We start from the raw sequence: 23,345 nt of genomic DNA on the forward strand, positions 1-23,345 counted from the left end.
TTGCAAGTAACAAAAGAAATAATGTTGCTTTTCATTTAATACATACTGATGTTTGAGGACCTTATTCTATTCCATGTATAGGTGGCTATAAATATTTCATTCTCTTTGTTGATGACTACTTGCGGTATACTTGGTTGTATTTGATGAAGAGTTTAGATGAAGTTCCTTCAATTGTAAAAGTCTTCTTCATTATGGTGGAGACGTGGTTTGAGAAGAAGATCAAGATTATTAGATCTGGTAATGCCAAGGCGTATTTTGGGAAGCACTTACAAACTTTCCTTGAATAGAAGGGAGTGATTCACTAGAGTTCAGTTGAAAAACAGTTCACTTGATGTATGGAACTGTTTGAGATTAGATGCAAAACAGCAAAACAGCAAACAAGAGAGGAAGAGAAGAGAGAGAGCTGCTGCAATGAGTGTTAGAGAATGAGAGGTTCGAACATTACCTCTCTCTAACACTCTAAACATCTTATTAATAAGTTAATCTTTGACAAATTACAGAGAGGCCCTTGAGTGAGCAGGAAAATACAAAAAACAGAATATTACAGAGTATGGGCCCAGAATAAGGCCCACAACAGAGAGAAACATAACATAACATAAAATGACAGTCTATGGGCCATTCGGCCCATCTTCTCTACACTCCCCCTCAAGCTGAGCATAGATGTTAATCATGCCCAGCTTGCCAGTGTCATGTTGAAGCCTTGCCTTGGAAATGCCCTTGGTGAGAAAATCTGCCAATTGTCCTTCAGAAGTAATGAATGGAAGACACACTTCACCGGAGGAGACTCTTTCACGAATAAAGTGTCTATCAACCTCAATATGTTTGGTTCTATCATGTTGTACCGGGTTGTGAGCAATGTTGATGGCAGCCTGATTATCACAGTACAACATCATGGGTTTGTCATGATCTACCCCAAGTTCTTCCATTAAGGACCTTAGCCACAACAATTCCGAGACTCCATGTGCCATGGCTCTATATTCTGCTTCTGCGGAGGATCGAGCCACAACTGTTTGTTTCTTACTCCTCCAAGAGACAACATTACCAGCCACCAGACTGCAATACCCTGAAGTAGATCTTCTATCATCAATATTTCCAGCCCAATCAGCATCAGTATAGGCTTCAAGTTTCAGATGACCATGTTTGGCAAATAGAAGTCCTTTTCCTGGAGAGCCTTTCAGATAGCACAAAATCCGTTCTGCTGCTGCCATATGGGTATCTCTAGGAGCATGCATGAACTGGCTAATGCAACTGACAGCATACGCAATATCTGGCCTAGTCATGCACAGGTACAAAAGCTTCCCAAGAAGTCTCTGGAAGACCCCTTTGTCTTCTAACAAAGTTCTATCCGAAACTGAAAGTTTGTGACTCATATCAATAGGAGTTGTATCTGGTCTTGCACCCAATTTGCCAGTTTCAGACAACAAATCAAGGACATATTTCCTCTGGGAAATAAGAATCCCATCCCTGGATCTGGCAACTTCTATGTCAAGGAAATATCTCAACTCCCCCAGATCCTTAATCTCAAATTCTGTACGGAGGAAAGACTTAAGGCCCAGAATGCCTGAGGCATCATCGCCAGTCACTATAATGTCATCAACATACACAATGAGATACACTGCTAGAGACCCACTTTTCTTCACAAAAAGAGTATGATCTGACTGTGTCTGAACATAGCCGAATTTAACAAGTGCAGCTCTAAATCTCTCAAACCAGGCTCTAGGAGATTGTTTGAGGCCATAAAGAGATTTCTTCAGTTTACATACCTTTCCTTGCATATCTTTCCCATACATTCCTGGAGGAAGACACATGTAGACCTCCTCATGTAAGTCACCATTCAGAAATGCATTCTTTACATCTAACTGATAGAGAGGCCAATCAAAGTGAGCTGCCAGAGATAAAAGAACCCTCACAGATGTCATCTTAGCAACAGGGGCAAAAGTTTCCAGATAGTCAATCCCATATGTCTGTGTGTAGCCCTTTGCAACAAGTCTGGCCTTGTATCTCTCAATAGTCCCATCTGCCCTGTATTTAATGGTAAAAACCCACTTGCATCCAACTGGATCCTTCCCTTCAGGCAAATCCACCACCTCCCAAGTACCATTTTCATGTAGAGCATCCATTTCAGCCTGCATGGCATCTCTCCATTCTGGAATCCCAAGAGCTTCTGATACAGACCTAGGAATGGGGTTAGAAGCAACTGAAGAGAGGTAGGCACAATATGAAGGGGAAAGTAGGTCGTAAGAAAGGTGTTTGGAAATGCAGTGTGCAGTACACTTCCGCTTTCCTTTCCTAACAGCAATGGGGACATCAAGATCTGGGAAGGAGGATTCCAAGGGAGCTGAAGCAATACCTGTTATCTCATCTGTGATTGGGAGGGTATGAGCCTCATCTGTTGTAAGGGAAACCACTTGCTCATTCCTGGGTCTCTGCCTTTGATACACTTTGGGATTATTGGTAGGACGAGGAGGTAAAGAGATAGGAGCACTAGGACAAGAAGAATGAAGTGGCTGATCCTCCTTTGATTCATTTTGTGAGGATACAGATTTGTCAAGAGACTGAACTGGGACAGGAAGGGGAAGAGCAAAAACTCGTGACAGACTCTCCCCCTGTTGACAATGTCCTTCCTGAGAGGAACCATAAAAAGGAGAAAGTTCATCAAAGGTAACATCCATAGAGACATGTCTGATGCCAGTCTTTGGATCAAAACAACAATAACCCTTTTGTGTGGGGGAGTAACCAAGGAAGATGCATTTGTGGGCTTTTGGTTCAAACTTGTGTCTCTGCACACTTGGAATGTGAACATAACAGGTACAACCAAACACACGAAGAGAAATTGGGAAGAGATCCTTATCTGGATGAAGAAGACTGAAGGGGGATTTAAACCCTAAAACCCTGGATGGGTACGGTTTATTAGATAGGTAGCAGTAAGTACAGCATCACCCCAAAATCTTGTGGGAACATGCGAGGCAAATAAAAGGCTCCTTGCAACCTCAACAATATGTCTATTTTTCCTCTCAGCAACTCCATTTTGTTCAGGGGTTCTAACACAGGAGCTTTGGTGAATAACCCCCATGTCAGAGAGATACAAGGATAAGCTCTTCTCAAAATACTCTTTTGCATTGTCAGATCACCTTAATTCTGGTACCAAATTGAGTTAAAACAAGCTCATGAAATTGCCTCACAAGTCTCGGGACTTCGTCACGGGATTTCATTAAGTATATCCAAGTGAATCTAGAAAAGTCATCAATAAACAGGATAAAGTATTTGTAGCCCCCCATAGAGGGTAAGTGGTAAGGCCCCCACGCATGTGTACAATATGAAAAAGAAAAGAGGATCTTTTATTGCTCACAGGGTAATTTTTTCTACAATGCTTTGACAACTGACATGACTCACAATTGAGACTGGACACACTGACTCCCTTAAACAGTTTGGGAAACAAATGACTTAAAGCAGAAAAAGGTAAATGACCCAACCGACAATGACTCAACATAATTTGACTGATAGACTCTGAAGAAGTAGAACCAAAAGCAACATTCTTGGGATGATCAAAGCATTGGCCAGGGGTGTCAAGCAAGTACATTCCATTCGCTTCATGGCCACTCCCAATCACCTTCCGAGACTTCAGGTCCTGAAACACACAGTGAGAAGGGAAAAAGGTTACACAACAATCCAATGACTTGGTCAAGCTACTTACAAATAACAAGTTGGTATTTAACTTGGGTACATGAAGAGTGGAAGATAAAAGTAAAGAGTCTGTAGGCTTGACAGTTCCCTTGCCAGAAATGGGGGCAAGAGAACCATCAGCTAAGGTGATTTTGTCACGACCAGGAAGCAAATCATATGACACAAACAAAGTGGAAAGGTTGGTCATGTGATCAGAAGCACCTGAGTCAATGATCCAAGGGGTCTTGGGATTACCTGAGGTAGATGCATGGTTAGCAGAAGCCCTTATACCTGAGTGAGCAAATGCAGTGGTGATTGGACTTCCAGAAGGGTTGGATGATGAGGTTACACCTTCAAGCTGGCTGATCATCCTTCCAAACTTCTCATATTCAGCTTTCATGGCTGCCAATTGTGCACTTGCAGATTCAAACTCTGTATCTGTACTTGTGGCAGTATGTGCACTTCCTGTCTTTCTATTGTCATTCTTCTTCTGGAATCGGATAGGAACAAGACTGGGATGCAATTTCCAGCACTTGTCCTTAGTGTGTTTCGGCTTCTTGCAATATTCACACACCACCTCCTTCTTTCCTGTGCCACTGGGAGCTCCTGTAACCCCTTTGGGTTTGATTCCCATATTTGCAAAATGATCATTGATACTGACCCCTTGAACCTGCACTTTCCTCCTACTTTCCTCACTGCTGACCAAAGCATATGCTTGAGACAATGAAACATCTTCCTTGGACAAGATGTTTTGCTTTGTAATGTCATATTCAGAATTGAGCCTTGTTAAGAACTCAAAGACCCTATTCCTTTCAACCAATTTCCTATATGTTTCAGCATCCTTAGGGGTATCCCATGTCACGGCCTCTATCAAATCAATTTCTTGCCATATAGATTTTAGGGCTGAGAAGTATGCTGCAAGTGACTTCTCCCCCTGTCTTAGAATCTTCACATCACTTCTCAATTTGTAAGCTCTGGCAACATTCAACTTCTGGGAGTAAGTTTCTGCAACACTATCCCAGATTTCTTTAGCCGAGTTCATCCACAAGTAATGTTGGCTAATCTGTGGCTGCATTGAGTTCACAAGCCACCCAATCACTGTGTAATTCTCCTGCACCCATTTCTCATAAGAGGGATCCTCCTCTGGGGGAGCTTTCTTGCTCCCAGAGATAAACCCCCACTTTCCTCTACTGCAAATATGAATTTTTACGGATTGTGACCAGGCCAAATAATTGGTTCCATCCAATTTAACTGTAGTTACAGCCAACAAAGAATCAGTTGTAGTTCCCAAATTATGTCCATATTCAGCAGTGTTCTTGTTCTCAATTTCTGAGAAGTCCATTATGTAACAGCTTCAATTTGGGTTTCGGTAGGCCTTTAAAAGTGATTTGATTTCAAAGAACTCAGATTGAGTTGAAACAGTAGCAAACACAGCAGCACACAAACTCAGTTCAGAACTGACAGCCGTGAGAACCAAGTTCGGTGGCAGCACTTTCAAAGAGAAGAAACCCTGATTCAGCCTTCAAGGAACAATCAGCAGGCCTCCAAACAATATGTATTCTTGGTTCCCAACAGTAATTTTCCAAGGAGAACAAAGAAAACAGTCCACAGTACCTAAGAGGACTTTTTACAAACAATATGTATGCAACAGTCAACACTTCACTGTTAACAAGCAGAAATCACTTCAAGAACACTTTGTCTAGGTCCAAGAAGCAGCTGAACTAAAGTAGAGGCTTGTACCACTTAATTTAGATCAGTTTTCAGCAGTTTGGAAGCCCAATAACAGCCGAACCACACTTCTAGAATAACCCAGAAATCAGTCCAGCAACAGTGGGCCGAATGGAGGTGTGCTTTGAATGCTTTAACAGTCCTCCCAAATAACAAAAATAACTCAGCAAAGAACTGAGAAAACAACTTACAGTATCTCTGGTTTGAACTTCAAACCAGGTTGAACACTTTGCTCTCTGAGCTAGCTTCGAAATCCCTTTTCTCTGATTTCAAATCAGGCTAAAAAAAACTTGCTCTCTGATTCCTCCTGGTCACCGAACCCTTCTCCAAGTGTATAGAAACTTGGGCACCCTCCAATGACCTTCAAGAACCAGGCGAATGACTGTAAACATTCAGCCCTAGAACCTCCTCATGCAGTTGGCTGAACTAGAACCACATGAGGGACACGCCAAGCAACGACCCGCTCTGATACCAAGTTGAAAAACAGTTCACTTGATGTATGGAACTGTTTGAGATTAGATGCAAAACAGCAAAACAGCAAACAAGAGAGGAAGAGAAGAGAGAGAGCTGCTGCAATGAGTGTTAGAGAATGAGAGGTTCGAACATTACCTCTCTCTAACACTCTAAACATCTTATTAATAAGTTAATCTTTGACAAATTACAGAGAGGCCCTTGAGTGAGCAGGAAAATACAAAAAACAGAATATTACAGAGTATGGGCCCAGAATAAGGCCCACAACAGAGAGAAACATAACATAACATAAAATGACAGTCTATGGGCCATTCGGCCCATCTTCTCTACGAGTTCCTGCCTTCATACTGCCCAATAAAATGGGGTATTGGAGAGGAAAAACATACATGTGATTGAAGTTGCTAGGGGCTTGTTATTCTAGATGCATGTCCCAACTTGGTTTTGGGGGGATGTTGCTCAAACAATTGTATATCTTATTAACAGACTTCCCTCGAGGACTCTTCGTCTCTAGTCTCCTCATCAACTTCTTTTCCCTAATGACGATACCTTCCATCTAATTCGTCCATGACATGAGTCCTAGGTTAAAATTTGATCCAAAGTCTATCAAGTTTGTCTTCTTGGGATATTCTTTAGTCCAAAAAGGGTATCATTGTTATAATCATTGTTTTGCAAAATGTAATTTGTCCAAAGATGTCACATTCTTTGAGTCTACTCCCTTCTTCTCCATCTCTTGTCCTTTTCTTTTGGGGGAGAATGTTAGTAAAGATCAAATTCCTTTTTTGTATGCCAATTCCTATAACTAATGCTATCAATCCTTTTTTTCCTATGCCACTTCCTTTGCCTCCTCCTATCCCTTGGTCTTGGCACCAGTGGTTCGTCAGACAGAAAAAGAGGATGACTCCAAAGATTGAATGTCCATTACAATCTGACTTCCCAGACTCGGGTAATTTGGATTTTTAACATCTTCCTATTTCTGATGCCTGTGTTAAATATGTTGTTGAGCCTCTTAGTGTAGATTCTGACCTTAACGTCCTATTGCATCGTAAAGAAAAACAGACGTATGTCAAATATCCTATCTCAAACTATGTCTCTTATGATACCTTATCACCCTCTTATTGTACATATATCTTTTCTATTGCTTTTGTTTTTATCCCTTACAATGTTATTGAGGTAGTGCAGTTCCCTCATTGGAAGGATGCATGAACCAGGAAGTGGAGGCACTTGAAGAAAACCAAACATGGAAAATTGTTTCTCTTTCAGACGGCAAAGTTCTTGTTGGTTGCAAGTGTAGTTCCCTCTTATTATGCCTATATCTCATCTATTGCTTTTGTTTTTATCCCTTACAATGTTATTGAGGCAGTGCAGTTCCCTCGTTGGAAGGATGCGATGAACTAGGAAATGGAGGCACTTGAAAAAAACTAGACATGGGAAATTGTTTCTCTTTTAGAGGGCAAAGTTCTTGTTGGATGCAAGTGGATTTACATAGTGAAGTATAAACTTGATGCATCAATTGAAAGGTATAAAGCTTGACTTGTGGTAAAAGGGTACACTTAGTCTTACAACATTGATTACTAGGAAATGTTTGCTCCAGTATCCAAGAAGAATTCAATCCGAGTTATCATGCTTCTTGCTGCCCATTATTCTTGGCCCTTGTATAAAATGGATGATAAGAATGCGTTCCCTAATAGAGAACTTCAGGAAGTTTATATGGAATTTCCTTTAGGAGTGAACATCCCTGGGAGTGAAGGAAAGGTTTGCTGTTTGAAGAAATCTTTTTATGGCTTTAAACAATCCCCTAGAGCTTGGTTTGACAGATCCAGGAAAGCTATCTTGAAAATTGGCTTTTTACAATCTTAAGCTGATCATACCTTGTTTATCAGGCGAGCAAATGAAAAAGTGACTATGTTGATGGTATATGTCGACGATATTGTTATCACAGGCAATGATATCTCTGGGATTGCTGAATTGAAGTCTTTCCTTGCTACTGAATTCGAAATCAAGGATCTTGGAAATCTCTAGTATTTCCTAGGGATTGAGGTTGCAAGGTCAAAGAGGGGCATTTATCTTCCTTAAAGGAAATATGTCCTTGATCTGCTTTAGGAGATAGGAAAATTGGATTGTAAACTAGCTGAAACTCTAATTGATCCCAACCATAAGTTGGGAATTGATGATGGAGATGTCATTCCTGACAAAGGTGTGTATCAAAGATTTGCCGATTGCGTTCTCTACTTGTGTCTGACTAGACTAGATATATCATATGCAATGAGTGTGGTCAACCAATACATGCACAAGCCCAGATCATCTCATATGCAAGTAGAGCAACAAATAAAATACTTGCCTATTTGAAGGGATGTCCAGGAAAGGGGATATTGTATTCTAGTCATGGTCATCTAAAGGTAGAGGCCTATTCTGATGCTGACTGGGCAGATTCTATTGATGATAGGCGGTCTACTTATGGCTATTGTACCTTGGTGGGTTGTAATATTGTATCTTGGAGATGTAAGAAGCAATCAGTTGTGGCTCGATCTAGTGCAGAGGCAGAGTATAGAGCTATGGCACATGGAGTCTTAGAATTGTTGTGGCTGAAGAACTTGTTGACAGAAATGGGAATGTGATACTCCAATGATATTATATTATGACAATCAAGTTGCTATAAACATAGTTCACAATCCTGTTCAACATGATCGTACAAAGCATATAGAGGTTAATTGACATTTCATTACAGAACGTTGCCAGTGGAGAGATTTGTTTACCTTTTGTGAGTGTTTGAATACACAATTCAGGGGTATTTTGGTCATTTGGGTTTATCTATTTGAGAGTGAAAGGTCTATTTTATTTATGTGTCCCATCACTTATGAGAGACAATATGGTCTTTCTTGTAACCATATTATTTGAGATAAGTACAAGTGGGTCGGCTAGAGGTGGACTGATTTTTCCTAATCTGGCCGAACCCTTCTCCTTCTTCTTCTTCTTCTTCTTTTTCTTTCTCTTATTCTTCTCTACTTTAACCTAGAATTGTATAGGGATTTTACATGGTATCAGAGCAATAAAACCTAGTTCTCTTTTCACTCTTTCTTCTTTCCTTACTATTTGTCTTCTTCCTGAGTTTGCCGCCAACCATTTCAGCCTTCTTCGATTTTCTGCTAGCCTAAGTGGAAGCTCGACAAGGGACCAAAAAGGAGTAGTTGTTTTGTGGTTTTGGAGGTGAGTATGCCTCCAGTTACTGTGGTGGTGGTCGTTGAGGTCGTGTACTAGATGCCCTCTATTCTGTGATACGAAGAGGGCTGTTTGTGGACAGGTATGAACAATTCTGTTTTTTGCCCAAATAGTGGACTGTAAATGCTGTGTTTTGGTTCAAAATATTTTTTTGTGGAGGTTTGGAGTGACTAGTATGCATATCAGCCTTGTTCTCTGTTTTTATCTCATATGTGTGCTGAAAGTAGGGTGTTTCGACTGCTGAAGTTCACGACAGCAGTGGTGTGGTGGTAGTTGTATTGTGTTGAATGGTGTGTGGATGATTCTGAATAGTTGAAAGTGAACCCTTGTATCTGGTGTGTGAATGGTTCTGCAGTGTGTAGTACAAGTGTTTGATTTAATGACTGAGTGACTTCAGCCCTTGTATTTGGTGTGTGAATGGTTTTGCAGTGTGCAGTACAGGTGTTTGATTTAATGACTGAGTGATTTCAGCTTTTGTGTTTGATGTGCAATGTGTATTTGAAGAAGTTGGTGGTGCTGAAAGTGAGATAAATTTGTGGAAGTGTGCAAGTGTGCTGAATATTTGAAGGTGAATTAGTTAAGATGACATCGTTTGGAGATGGAATGACAATAAAACAGGCGTTATGATTTCTCCAGATTACCTAAATGTTCAAATGACATCTATTAAGTTGAATGGTGAGAATTATGTGCCGTGGGCAAAATCTGTGGAAGTATTTTTAAAGGCCAAGAAAAAGGTAAAACTTGTGAGAGAGGAGAAACCTTCCTCTGATTCTCAGGGGTTTAGTGACTGGGAACAGGAAGATGCACAAATAATGACATGGCTGTGGAATAACATGGAACCAAAAATTAGTGTGAACTTTATGTTCCTAGATACAGCTAAAGAAATCTGGGATCATGCTAAGAAACTGTACTCCAGACAAGACAATACAACTAGGGTGTATCAGTTGTACCAAGAGTACTTTAATCTGAAGCAAGGCAGTTAAAGCTTGGAGGAATACTATGCAAGTCTGAGGAATATCCGAAATGAGCTCAATGTGTATCATCCTCTGACACAGGATGTACAGATTCAACAACAACAGCATGAGCAACTTGATGTGACAAGGTTTCTGGTGGGTTTGAAGGCTGAATATGAGCTTGTCCGAGCACAAATACTAGGGGGTCTGCTCTTCCCTCACTTGAAGAAGTTTTTGCCCGTCTCAGGAGGACATCTATTGAGTCTATAGAGCATTCTTCTCTTTTGTACATATCTGGTTTTGTGGTGACTAGAGGGGGAGGCTATGGAAATAGAGGTGGTGGTGGTCGTGGACTTCCAGGTAATTGTGGTGGTCCCATGTTTAACCGTGCTGGTGGTCGGAGTGGAGGTCGGGACTCAGGGGGAGGTCGTGGTAAAGGAAGAAGTAATGTCCCTAGGAAGTGTACCACTGTGGATTAGAGGGGCACATGGTTAATTTCTACTATGATTTACATGGTCCACCCAACACTTGGGCTAACCATGCTGTGACTAAGGGTAGTGGTACAATTACTGAAAGTCAGCAAACTGACACGATCCCCTCCACATCTACTGGTGCTTCTGGGAAGGAGATGGTGAGTGTACCCCGTGCAGTATATGAGTAGTTCCTTCAGACATCTCAACAGAACACCGCTACCCTTGCCCATTTAGGTATGGCTTGCTTGGCTTCCAAGCCTTCTCCTTGGATCATTGACTCTGGAGCATCGGACCATATGTCTGGGACTCCTAATGTATTCTCTTCTCTTTCTCGGTCCTCCACATCTCAAACAATTACTCTTGCTAATGGTTCTACATCTCCTATCTGTGGTGTTGGTGATGTTGATCTCTCCTCCTTGTCTTTATCATCTGTTTTATATGTTCCCAAGTTCCTTTTTAACCTTATGTTTGTTAGTAGATTAACCAAGTCACTTAATTGTTCCATAACTTTTTATCCCTCTTCTTGTGTGTTTCAGGATCTCAAGACGGGGATGAAGATTGGTGGAGGGCATGAGGTAGGTGGATTGTATTACCTTGATGGTGGTGGCCCTTCAATAGCTTTTCAGTCGTCTCTTACTCCTCTTCAATGGCACTACAGACTTGGTCATCCTTCTCTCAAGGCTCTGAATTTGCTGGTTCCTTCCTTGAGTCATCTTTCATCTTTGGATTGTGAGTCATGTCAGCTTGGGAAACATCATAGAGTCTCTTTTAGTCCAAGAGTTGAGAGTTGTGTCTCGAGTCCTTTTTCTTTAGTTCATTCTGATGTCTGGGGTCTGATCAAAGTGATGTCATACAATGGCTATAAGTATTTTGTAATTTTTGTTGATGACTTTTCAAGGATGACATGGATTTATCTTATGTAAGATCGCAGTGAATTGTTTTCTATTTTTCAAAAAATTTATGCTGAAATACGTACCCAATTTGGTGTTCATATTAAGATTCTTCGCTCCGATAATGCCAAAGAGTATACCTCAATACCATTTCAGCAATACTTAGAGCACCATGGGATAATTCATCAAACTTCTTGTGCCTACACCCCTCAATAGAACGGTGTAGCTAAACGGAAAAGTCGACATCTCCTTGAAACTGCTCGGTCCTTGATGGTTAATATGAATGTTCCAAAACATTTTTGAAGTGATGCCGTCCTCACATCCTATTTTCTCATCAATCGGATGCCCATATCCATCTTTGGAAGTCAATCCCCCTTCTCAGTGTTGTTTCCCACCTTGTCTCTGTTCCCTCTCACCCCAAGAGTCTTTGGATGTGTTTGTTTTGTTCAAAACTTGGGGCCTGGTTTAGACAAGTTAGATGCACGAGCTACTAAGTGTATCTTCCTTGGCTACTCGAGGACTCAGAAAGGGTATAAGTGCTATAACCCTAAATTCTATAAGTCGCTTGTGAGCTCCGATGTCACTTTCTTTGAATCAGTTCCTTTTTTCTCAGATTCTATGGTTTCTTCTCCTTCCTCCGTAGTTCCTCTTCCCGTCCCTGTTGCGGATCCCATTCCTGTGGCTCCCATTCCAATTGCAGATTCACTTCCCATGCCAGTTACTACTGAGAGGCCACCAATCACACAAGTGTATACTCACAAAAGAGTACCGGCCCCTCCTCCAATTCAGCCCTCGTCGACACATCCTGTCATTGCTTCTTCTCCCTAGGTCTTGATCTTTCTATTGCCCTGTGGAAGGGTAAATGCACTTGTATCTCTCATCCTATTTCACACTATGTTTCTGCTGCTCACCTTTCTGCTTCTCATCGCAACTTTATATCATTGCTATCATCTGTTTCCATTCCCAAGACTGTCTAGGAAGCCCTTACCTCCCCAGGGTGGCGGCAAGCCATGGAAGAGTAACTCTCTGCTCTACAACACAATCACACGTGGGAACTCACTGCTCTTCCTCCTGGTAAGCATGTTGTTGAGTGTAAGTGGGTCTACATAGTGAAGTATCTTCCAGATGGCAGTGTGGTGTGTTTGAAGGCCAGGTTAGTGGCCAAGGGCTATTCTCAGCTGTATGGTGTGGACTATATGGAGACATTTTCTCCTATGGCTAAAATTGGTTCAGTTCGGGTGTTGATTTCCTTAGCTGTTATGTATGATTGGCCTCTTTTGCAACTTGACATAAAAAATGTTTTCCTACATGGTGATCTCATTGAAGAAGTGTATATGGAGCAACCCCTAGGGTTTGTTGCTCAGGGGGAGGATGGTCAGGTTTGTAGACTCAAAAAGGCAACTTATGGACTGAAACAATCTCCACGTGCTTGGTTTGGCATGTTCAGTGAAGTAGTGAAAGACTTTGGGATGAAACAATGTCAGGTAGACCATTCGGTGTTCAACCATGATTCAAGAGATGGGAAAATCTTGCTAGTGGTGTATGTGGATGATATTGTCATAACTGAGAGTGACAGTAACGGGATTGACAGGTTGAAGAAATTCCTACAGGACTACTTCAATATGAAAGATTTGGGTAAGCTGAAGTACTTCTTGGGAATAGAAGTTGCAAGGTCAAGGCGTGGAATTAACTTATGTCAAAGAAAATATGTTCTTGACCTACTTAAAGAAATATGATTGTTAGCTGCTAAACCTGCAGAGACTCCTATGGAACTTAATGTCAAGTTGAGTGTTGATGCAGGTGAAGAGTTTGATGATCCTGGAAGATACAGGAGGTTGGTGGGAAAGTTGAATTATCTAACTATTACCCGACCAGATATATCGTTTGCTGTGAGTATGGTGAGTTGGTTTATGCAACATCATCGGGTTCTTCATTGGGAAGCAGTTCTAAGGATTGTTAGGTACCTAAAGGGTGCTCCAGGTCGTGGTTTGCTATACCGAAGTGGAGGGACCTTTGAAATAGTAGGGTATACAGATGCTGATTGGGCTGGTTCTATATCTAACAGGAGATCAATTATAGGGTATTGTACCTTCCTTGGTGGCAATCTTGTAACTTGGAAGAGCAAGAAACAAATAGTGGTGGCAAGGAGTAGTGCAGAAGCTGAGTACAGAGCTATGGCTCATACCACATGTGAACTAGTATGGTTGAAGAACTTGCTACAAGAGATGGGGTTCTTGGTTGACAAACCAATGAGGCTATACTGTGATAACTAGGCTGCTGTTCACATCTCTTCCAACCTAGTCTTCCATGAGAGAACCAAGCATATTGAGGTCGATTGTCACTTTGTGAGAGAGAAAATGATAAGTGGTGTGATAACCACATCTCATGTGAGCTCAGGAAATCAGTGGGTAGATCTCTTTACAAAGGGATTGTCTCGGGGCGGAGTAGATTATATTTGTGGCAAGCTGGGACTATATGAGATATACTTTCAAGCTTGAGGGGGAGTGTCAGAATACACAATTCAGGGGTATTTTGGTCATTTGGGTTTATCTATTTGAGAGTGAAAGGTCTATTTTATTTAAGTTTAAGTTATGTGTCCCATCACTTATGAGAGACAATATGGTCTTTCTTGTAACCATATTATTTGAGATAAATACAAGTGGGTCAGCTAGAGGTGGACTGATTTTTCCTAATCTGGCCGAACTCTTCTTCTCCTTCTTCTTCTTCTTCTTTCTCTTCTTCTCTACTTTAACCTAGAATCGTATAGGGATTTTACAGTGAGGTCTGAAGATTAGTTGGCTGATTGTCTTATTAAAGGTGTCACCCAATCAAAGTGTAAGGGCATTTGTCCTTACTGTTGAAAGTATTGGCTGATTGTCTTATTTGAGATTCTCTTCTTCTCCTTACTGTTGAAAGTGTAAGGGCATTTGTCCTTTTATGTATTTATTTGGGTGCCTATTCAAGGGCCCCTTTGTAATTTTGCTCAGGAGGTTAAATGAAAAGTCTCTTGGTGTGAACAGTAACACACCAAGCATTCTCGACACATCCCTTCTTCTTCTTCTTCTTCTTCTTCTTCTTCTTTCTCATCACTAAAACTTTGAACTAAGATCAAGAAAGAATTTATTACTTAAAAGTGAAAAAATGTAATGGAACAAGAATAGGAAAGAAACCACCACAAAACCCCTATGTTGTGCCAAAGAAGCCTCCTCACACATGTACATCCCATATGGACTGAAAGTTGCCTTTATTAAGGCAGGGCTGAACCCCTATACAACTCCTTCCTACTCCACTTCTAGTCAAAGAATTGCCTAGCTCATTGACTGATCTCTCAATCCAGTTGGACAAGATATTACCTGTGGCCTCTAATGATTTAGATTCTGTGGTACAATACCACTGCGACATGGCAGTCCCCCTCTACCTCTAATAGGGAATGATCTGGGGCATACATTAGATGTAATTCACTTGGAAGTGACAGCTTTTCTCATATAAAATATTACTTCCACAGTTCCACTGGTTCAAAGAGTAACTCTCAAGAACCTCCTCCATGTGGCTTCAGAGTAACCTGCAATGGTAGAGTGCCCCTGTTTTCCCACAACAATATCAAACTTCAGCTTCATTGTTCCATGGGGAAGGGATTCCAAAGCTGACAAGGAATCTCTATAGTAGAATTCTAAGAGATTTGATGAGATATATTTGTGTACTCTTTTCATCTTTCAATTTTCTCTAATATATTCTTGTTGTTGGTCACCTGTTCAAAAAAGTTAAATTGGTTGGAAATGAGTATATTATTACTTGTTGCTTCTAGCTTAGAAAGAGGAGTGACCTGATTGTCTGTTTGTGTCATACTGTTCAGGTTACAGGGGAGGCGGAATATGTTGCTGACTTGCCCTTGCCTCCAAATGGTTTATATGCTGCTTTGGTTTTGAGTAGTAAGCCTCATGCTCGTATACTCTCTATAGATGATTCAGGGACCAAATCTTTACCTGGATTTGAAGGTTTGTTTCTTTCTAAAGATGTACCTGGTGGTAATAATATTGGAGCAGTTATTGATGATGAAGAACTTTTTGCTTCAGAATTTGTAACTTGTGTAGGTCAGGTATGGGATTTCCATATAGTAGCTATGTGATTCTTACTGTTGCTTTAGTTATTTCAGTAGAAGCTTTTGTTTGTTTTGTGCAGGCTATAGGGGTGGTTGTGGCCGATACACATGAAACTGCGAAATTAGCTGCAAGAAATGTCCACATCCAGTATGAAGAACTCCCTGCAATTTTATCCATAAAGGATGCCCTCAAAGCTAATAGTTTCCATCCTAATTGTGAGAAAAACTTAGAAAAAGGGGATGTGGAAGATTGTTTCCAGTCAGGTTCTTGTTACAATATTATAGAGGGAGAGGTTCAAGTAGGAGGTCAGGAGCACTTCTACTTTGAGACACAAAGTACTCTGATTTGGACTATGGATGGTGGCAATGAAGTTCATATGATTTCATCAACACAAGTAGGGTAACATCTTCAAAATTCACATGTAGTTGTTCTCATAGTTTTTCCAATGCACAGGATTTGTTTGCATAAATCTTGAGATATCCTGTCAGTGGTTTATTCCTGTTTTATTTTTTACATAGTAAAACAAAATATTTATTAATAGAAAATAAAAATGGCTAGTACATTTGAGAGAAAGGTGTTAAGGCAACATCTTGATACAACTTGGTTTTATATACACAAAGGTGCAACATTTGAAGCTTAGTGGTCTCCAAACTCTGGTCTATATATCTGATGAAAATCTGGAAGAATGAACGTCCAATCTATAATCAAAGGTGCCAGCTAGCCTGCTGGTAAATTCTCTAGCTGGTTGTAGTGGAGACCTAGGATCGAGTCCTGCCTTCACCCAGGTTGGGGGGGTCTAGGGGTTTGGGGGAGGCTACCCCTATTGTGTAGCCCATTACCAAAAAAAAAAAAAAGAAAAAGCTCCCAATGAATAATCATTTTACCAATATTAGCCACAATTCTTTCATTTCTACAATATTTCTTTTTTAAACAATCTCCTATCTCTCCTTCCAAATTCCCCAATAAAATGCAAAAGGAAAGCAGCTCCAAAAGATTTTGGATTTCATAATTCATACTGCCTGGGATTTTTGGCCATTTGCCAAAATCTCTTCCAGAGTGTTAGGCTGAAAACACCTCAATTTGAAAAGAGATGACTAAAACCTTCATACAAAATCTGTCACCTTGCAAGAAAGAAAAAAGATGTCTTACATTCTCCTCTTCTTTAAGGCACATATAGCAAATACTGTTCATGCCAATTCCTCTATTCTTTAAATGATTTGCTGTCTCAAAATACTGTCCCTCACAACTATCCAAGCAAAAGCCTCTATCCTTGGAGGGATAAAGTTACCCCACATAGCCTTAATACTGTAAGGCTCTATCTAATTTTTAGTAGCACCCAAGGGATTTAACTGTAATCTGCCATTTTTTTTACATTCCTTCCACCAAAGCTCATCTCCTGCTTAACTAGAAACTTTTACCTTCTCTATAACCTTGTCAGCCACATGAAACCCTTTTCCACTTCCTTATCTAGTAAAGGTTACTTAAGCTTTGGACACTATATTGATTGCTCTCCATTCAACTCATAGGATTGATTAATCCAAAATTCCAAATATCATGTGGACTAAGTCTATATAGCCTTGGACAAAGATCATGAAGCTTTCCAACTTCTACCACTCATCTTCTCAAAATCTGATACTTGGTGAACCTCCACTGAAAACCTTGTAAGATTGACACGTCCCTAGGATCCCACTCAAATCTATCTACCTCCCTATATTTACCAAGAATCACCTTTCTTCTCTCTCCTTAATCCAAAGCTCAAACCGTTTTCCTAATAATGCTTTGTTGTAAATTCTCACTTAACTTCGAACCTCAACATTTCTTTGGTATACATAACCTTACCATAATTAACGAAATGAAATTTCTTCCCCTCTTTATTCTAAATAGAAAACTGAATTTATTATGTCCTGAGTCGGTTAAGCAAGCTAAGGCTGTTGTCTATAACCCTGTTCTAGTTAATGGTTTAACGCGACTTGTATTAAACCAAAGTGTAACCCTGTTCTAACATTTAGATTTGTTTTTAGACTAAATATACCTTTCTTGTATATTTCTAAGGGTGCAATTTTTGGGATGGTCCAGTTATGCAAAGATTTTTCTATATTATCTGTTAGACAGTTGTATGCCCTTAGATCCAATCAGAATGATGTACATTATGACATTTATTGTAAATGAATAAAGACTCGTGTGGTGTGTTTCTGTTTCTGTGGTGTGTTTCTGTGTAATACCCTTAAACTGGACACTTATAAGACTCGTGTTAGTTTAGAATGTTTACAGTCGTTGGATAAGCCTGGGGAGATTTATCCTGGCAAGGCTGACACTGGTGTGCTGCCAAATGTTGTGGTCGCCTGTCTCAGCCGCCAGGGTGAGACCCAAGGCGCATGCAGTGTAGGATTAGTTGAATCTTTGAACCGGACCAGATTTCCAGTATTGCCCTGGACCTTAGAGATTGATGGGCAAAACTGGAAAGTTACACCTGACCCCAAGACTCGATTACGATACTGCACTAAGTGTCGGATTGGGCTGTCTTTGATATGCCAATCAGTGAGATCCTTAGTGGGGGTCAAAACCTGGGTATGTTGGGACAGTCCGAGAATTCATCTGAGTGGGTGATCATAGTGACAGGATCAGCCCCTTTGTCGGACAAAGGTAATGATCGGGGATGCACTCTCTCTGATGGAAACCAAACTGCTGGCAGTTGATTTCAATCGTTGAAATTTTGTTTTGCAAAATATATTTATATATTGATATATATATATATATATATATGTATATATATTACAGTTTCTAAATGTTTGCAAAAGGTTTTAATTCCCAGGATCCATGTGAGTAGAGTGCAGCACTGTTCCTTGCAGCCGAGGGAGAGGTCCTCTCTTGTCGGGCAGTGTTTGATCATTATGGGCTGAGAGGTTAAGTGTAAGACCGTTGAGGGTAATACCTGATGGGCTAATCTTGCATCTGCCCACAGTCCCTGGGTGTTACAAGCTGGTTTGGCCCAGGGACCACTTAGGGTAAGTGTTGGGCCCATTAGGAGTCCATTGATGGGCTTCAGGGGGTGCACTGTCCATAACAGTGTATTCGGCCAAGCCTTGTAATTAAGGCTGGGCTGAACGCATGTGGCTGATGTGTAGATCAATGTTTGGGTCCCACGCCATACAAGGAAGCCCAACTGGGCAGCAGTTTGGAAGGCTAAGTGAGCACATACCTTTATTGGGCGTAAAGCCCATTTCGAATTGGGCTGATTTGATCAGTTTAATGAGGGGCGAAATCTGAGATTGGATTAGCATATTTAGAAATCTCCTAATGAGATTAGGAGAGGGCTGATCTAATCTGTAGATAAGGTAAGGGTTTACCCTTATCACTTAAAGGGAATTCTGATCCAAATATGATTTGGATCAGCAACTCCTAATAGGATTAGGAGCTGATCCCTTTAGGGTTATAAAAGGAGGAAGGGGGCGACAACCTTTAGAGATTAACAGAATTTCACATTCTCTTCAGCGTTGAAATCACAGAAGAAAGAATTCAGCACCTCTGCGAAAATTCTTTCTTGCCGCCTCCTTCCTGCCGCCGCCATATCTGCCAGTTCGATCTCCTATTCTTAGTAGGAGTGATCAAGATTGGATCACGATATCAGTTCTTTGTGAAAGGACTGATTGGAAGCTGTGCTCACGTGCCATCCTGCTGATTCTTGCGAAGGATCTGGTTCTTTGGAAGAACACTACTGATTCTGCTCCATCCTGCACTGCGCCATTTTCAGTGGGAGCCGTTTTTGGTTCCTTGGGCGTGAACACCTCCATTGGGAGATACTGCTTCTCCGTATCAGGTATATCCCTCTCCTACTGTTTTGTTCAGATCTGGTTCGATTCATGGTTCAAGAATGATCCTTGAAATATATGATTTTTCTAAAATAGGGAGTGCGATTCCAGTGGGAATGGGAGAAATTTTTGAAATTCGCCCATTCTATTCCGCAAGATTCGGGCGTCCATACGATGGATCTCTCATCCCTTCATTATCATAGTTCATTGCTTCTGTATTTTTTATAGACATGAACTTAGGGAGGTGCTACTGCTAGGCTCACCAGATTCTTTTGAGTACTAGAGGGGGACCTAAATAACTTCTTCATCTTATCCTTTTACATTACCAAATACGGTCAGTCAACTTTCACGACATTCACTCTCTTCGGCCTTCAATTCGACTTCGACTTTGGCTCAAGGGTTATAGCCTTGGGAAAACTGGCAGGTGTCTAGGCTGTCCGACTGGGGTTCTAGCCCAGTCATATCTTCGAAGAAGCTATAGTCTTTGGGTTCTAGCCAATGGTTCTAGGTTGCCTACTAGCAACTAGAGGTTTCGGCAAGGTATTAGCAGGTGATGGTGAAGTGGGGGGAAGCAAGTAAGGGATCGAACTAGAAAGAATGGAGAAGAACAGTTCTGGATTTGAACAAAGGGGTTAGGATCATGGCTCTGATACCAAATGGATGAGAGAGGTAATGAACAGTGTGGTGCGAGGGTGATGAATGGTGATTTGTTCTGTTAATCACTGTTTTTAAATCTGATATTAGAGGACTGATTTACATCTAATTTAAAAAAACAAAAAACTAGTGTATTGAATCAATGGTTAATCGATCGGCTTCAGTTTGGTTTCAGTTGTTGGTTTTCCAATAATTGGTAATCCCTGTTCTGTTTCAAAAGTAGGCCTACAGTTCGATTAACCGAACCATGAGAACCCCTAACATTTGGTAGCAATATATAGGGTTTTGTTAAGAGAGCAAAAAGAAGAAGAGAAGAGAGGGGAGAAGAGAAAATAATGATTGGAGGGGAGAGTGTTTTTTATTCACTCTCAAATTTGAAGTTTATATTTTGAGAGAGAAATTACATAAAATCTCTCATATGGGAACCCAAATACAAAAGGAAGGAAGTTACCAAAAAGGACCTTACCTCATACAATCTTAACAATCCTCCTCAAGTTGAGCATATATGTTAATCATGCCGAACTTGTCTAGGTTCTTAGCAAACTTTGGATGATGAAGGCCTTTAGTGAGACAGTTAGCAAGTTGGTCTTCTGACCTTACAAAAGGTAGGCAAATCTCACCACTAGCTATCCTCTCTCTAGTAAAATGTCTATCCACTTCTATATGTTTTGTATGATCATGTTGAATAGGATTGTGGACAATGCTTATGGAATGGTTCAAACTTTCGCAATGTATCAGCCATATTGGCCGGTACATATCATTTATTTAAGGGCTTGGCACAGGAAACCAGTGATTTAAAAGGCGTGCTTAGGCGCACAGGTGAGGTGCATTTTAGGGTAGGCGCCTCACCCAGGTCCTAGGTGCAGCCTGTTCAGAAGGTGCACACTTGGTGTGCCTAGGTGTGCGCTTGGTGTGCCTTGCGCCTCAGGCCAGGCACTTCGCCTTTGAGAACCCCCTATTTGGTAGTATTGTTCATTCATTCATCCTAATAAAATATATTCTTAAAAAGCAATTAAAACTATAAAATCATTATTTTTTTTTGTGTGAGAACTAAGAATTTAAGACCTAACATGGACTTGTTTGGGCTTGCCTCGAGGGGTGTGGCACAAAGGCAGCTCGTAGAATTAGGAATGTAATATGTTTTACATCACATTATGTACTTGAAGTAATGCAATTTGGAAAAAAAGAGATAGTGGGTTTTATATGCTTGAAAATGTTTTATATATATGATTTTATTCTTAAATCTCTTTTGAATATGCTTTACATGTTATATTTATGTATTTTAATTTTTTGTAATAGGTTATTGGCATTTTTTGATTTTTTGACATTTTTCTTGATTTTTTAGTTTTTTTTTTTTAATTTTTGCACCTTGCTTAAAAAGGCATGCGCCTCACCTTGCACCTTGTGCCTCAGGCACAAATCGACCCCTGCGCTTTTTTTGTGCCTTGTGCTTTTAAAACAATGCAAAATCCTCTGTGTCATGTCTTTTTGTCGTGTTGGTTCCATATTGTGACTGTATCAAGGCGTATTGAGACCGTAGTGGGGTGTATTAATGCCATATTGGGGTGTATCATGCCTGAATTGGGGTAAGTTGGCCAATACAATATGACTTTCTCATAGGCGAAAAACAAATTAAAAATCTTTGAGAAAAAAGGCTTGAACTCCAAAAGCCTTTTTTTCCTCCCAAACTCGCCTAATCATCCCTGCACATTCATGGGTTGCAAGATCTTTATAAAACCCCCCAAAACAATCTCTAGAACTTATGATTTTTGAAGTTTTTTCAACATTTTTCAAAAATTACAAAAATAGGTATTTTTTTTTTCAATTTATTTGATAATATGCCATAATATTGTGTCTTTTTTGTTTTGATGCTTGGAAATGCTTCTATGTACATTGATATATTCTCCTTGTGTTGAAAATCCTATAATGTTTTGTGTTTCAAATAGATTTATGTAATTTTTTGAAGAAAATGCAGAAAAATATAAAATAACAAAGAAAAGAAAATTTTATATTTTTGTGTAAGATGATCATGAAGAATAATTGTGTCATAGATCCATGGATGATCTACCATATCCATAGATCTATTGAAATTTCTTGTAAAATATTCTTTTTTATTTTTTTGTAATTTTTGGAACAAGCATTTATTTTTTTTTTCAATTTTAGTATGAAAAAGGTATTTATTTTTTTGTGAAATATTTTTTAAATATTTTTATAATTTTATAATAGAAAATATTTATTTGTTTTCTAATTTTTAATTCATAGATCTATTGATTTTTCTTGTGAATTATTTATTTTTAATTCTTTGCAATTTTGAGAATAAAAATATTGATTTATATTTCTAATTTTTGATGTGGTCTAACCATAATGTTTACCATGTTGTAAAATTCTATGGATGATTTATCACATCCATAGAGTTAGTTTTTTTACATTTTAATTTTTTTAATTTTTGTTAGAATTTTTTGGAATAAAAAATAAAATAATTGTTTGTATAAGAAGTAAACAATTGTTAAAATTACAGAAAATGTTTTATTGTATAATTATTAGGCTTGTATTTTGTAGTTATAACCTTATTAGGGAATACCCTTATGTTCTCGTATGTTGATTATAATATATTTTTTTCATAAAAATCACAAAGGATGTGACTTTTATGTATATATTAGCTCATTTAGGACTTATATTTAATGTTATTGATGTATTTTTATGATTTATTGATGTATCTATAATGATTCCATGCATATCTTACTTTTTTTGTCTGTATCTATGCGTATCCAAGGTGTATCGTAACATGTCTCTTAAGTTGTCTTTTTGATAAACTTACTGTTTTCAGTAGTTTGGACCTTGGTTTATGGGTGCTTGGTTGTCACAATAGAGTCTCATTGCTTTGTATTGTATCTTTGCATTAGATTGAGCAACAAATGATTGTTTCTTGCTTCTCCATGAAACCATGTTGCCTTCAACTAAGACACAATAAGCTAATCGATTTTCTATCATCAACAAATCCTACCCAGTCTTTATCCGTGTAGGTCTCAAATTTTAGATATCTGTGGTTGGAGTACAACATTTTTAGCATGGTATCCCTTCAAATAGGCCAGGATCCTACTAATAGCTTGCATATGAGAGGTTTTAGGCTCATGCATATATTGGCTAACAACTCCAACTGCATATGATATATCAGGTTTAGTTAAACAGAGATAAAGAAGGCGACCAATCACTCTCTAAAACAACCCCTTTGTCCAGAAGAACATCCCCTTCAGTACTCATGACTCAACTTGTGGTTGGGATCAATTGGAGTTTTTGCAGGCTTGCATCCCAATTTCCTAACTTCATGGAGCAAATCAAGAACATATTTTTTTTTGAGAGATGAAGATTCCCTTCTTGGATCTTGCAA

General features: G+C 39.7%; 1 protein-coding gene across 3 annotated transcripts in view; it reads left to right on the forward strand.

The window, feature by feature from the left end:
- LOC104603426 (xanthine dehydrogenase 1) overlaps positions 1-23,345 on the forward strand; it is a 120,931-nt gene that overhangs the window by 17,402 nt on the left and 80,184 nt on the right. For all 3 annotated transcript variants that reach the window (XM_010267448.3, XM_010267446.3, XM_010267447.3), the window contains 2 exons: positions 15,248-15,490; positions 15,574-15,888. In XM_010267448.3, coding sequence (XP_010265750.2) covers positions 15,248-15,490; positions 15,574-15,888 — 558 coding nt within the window. The remainder of the gene's footprint in view (positions 1-15,247; positions 15,491-15,573; positions 15,889-23,345) is intronic.

Source organism: Nelumbo nucifera, chromosome 2, assembly GCF_055504915.1.
Source record: "Nelumbo nucifera cultivar China Antique chromosome 2, China Antique-T2T, whole genome shotgun sequence".
Taxonomy (NCBI): Eukaryota; Viridiplantae; Streptophyta; class Magnoliopsida; order Proteales; family Nelumbonaceae; genus Nelumbo; species Nelumbo nucifera.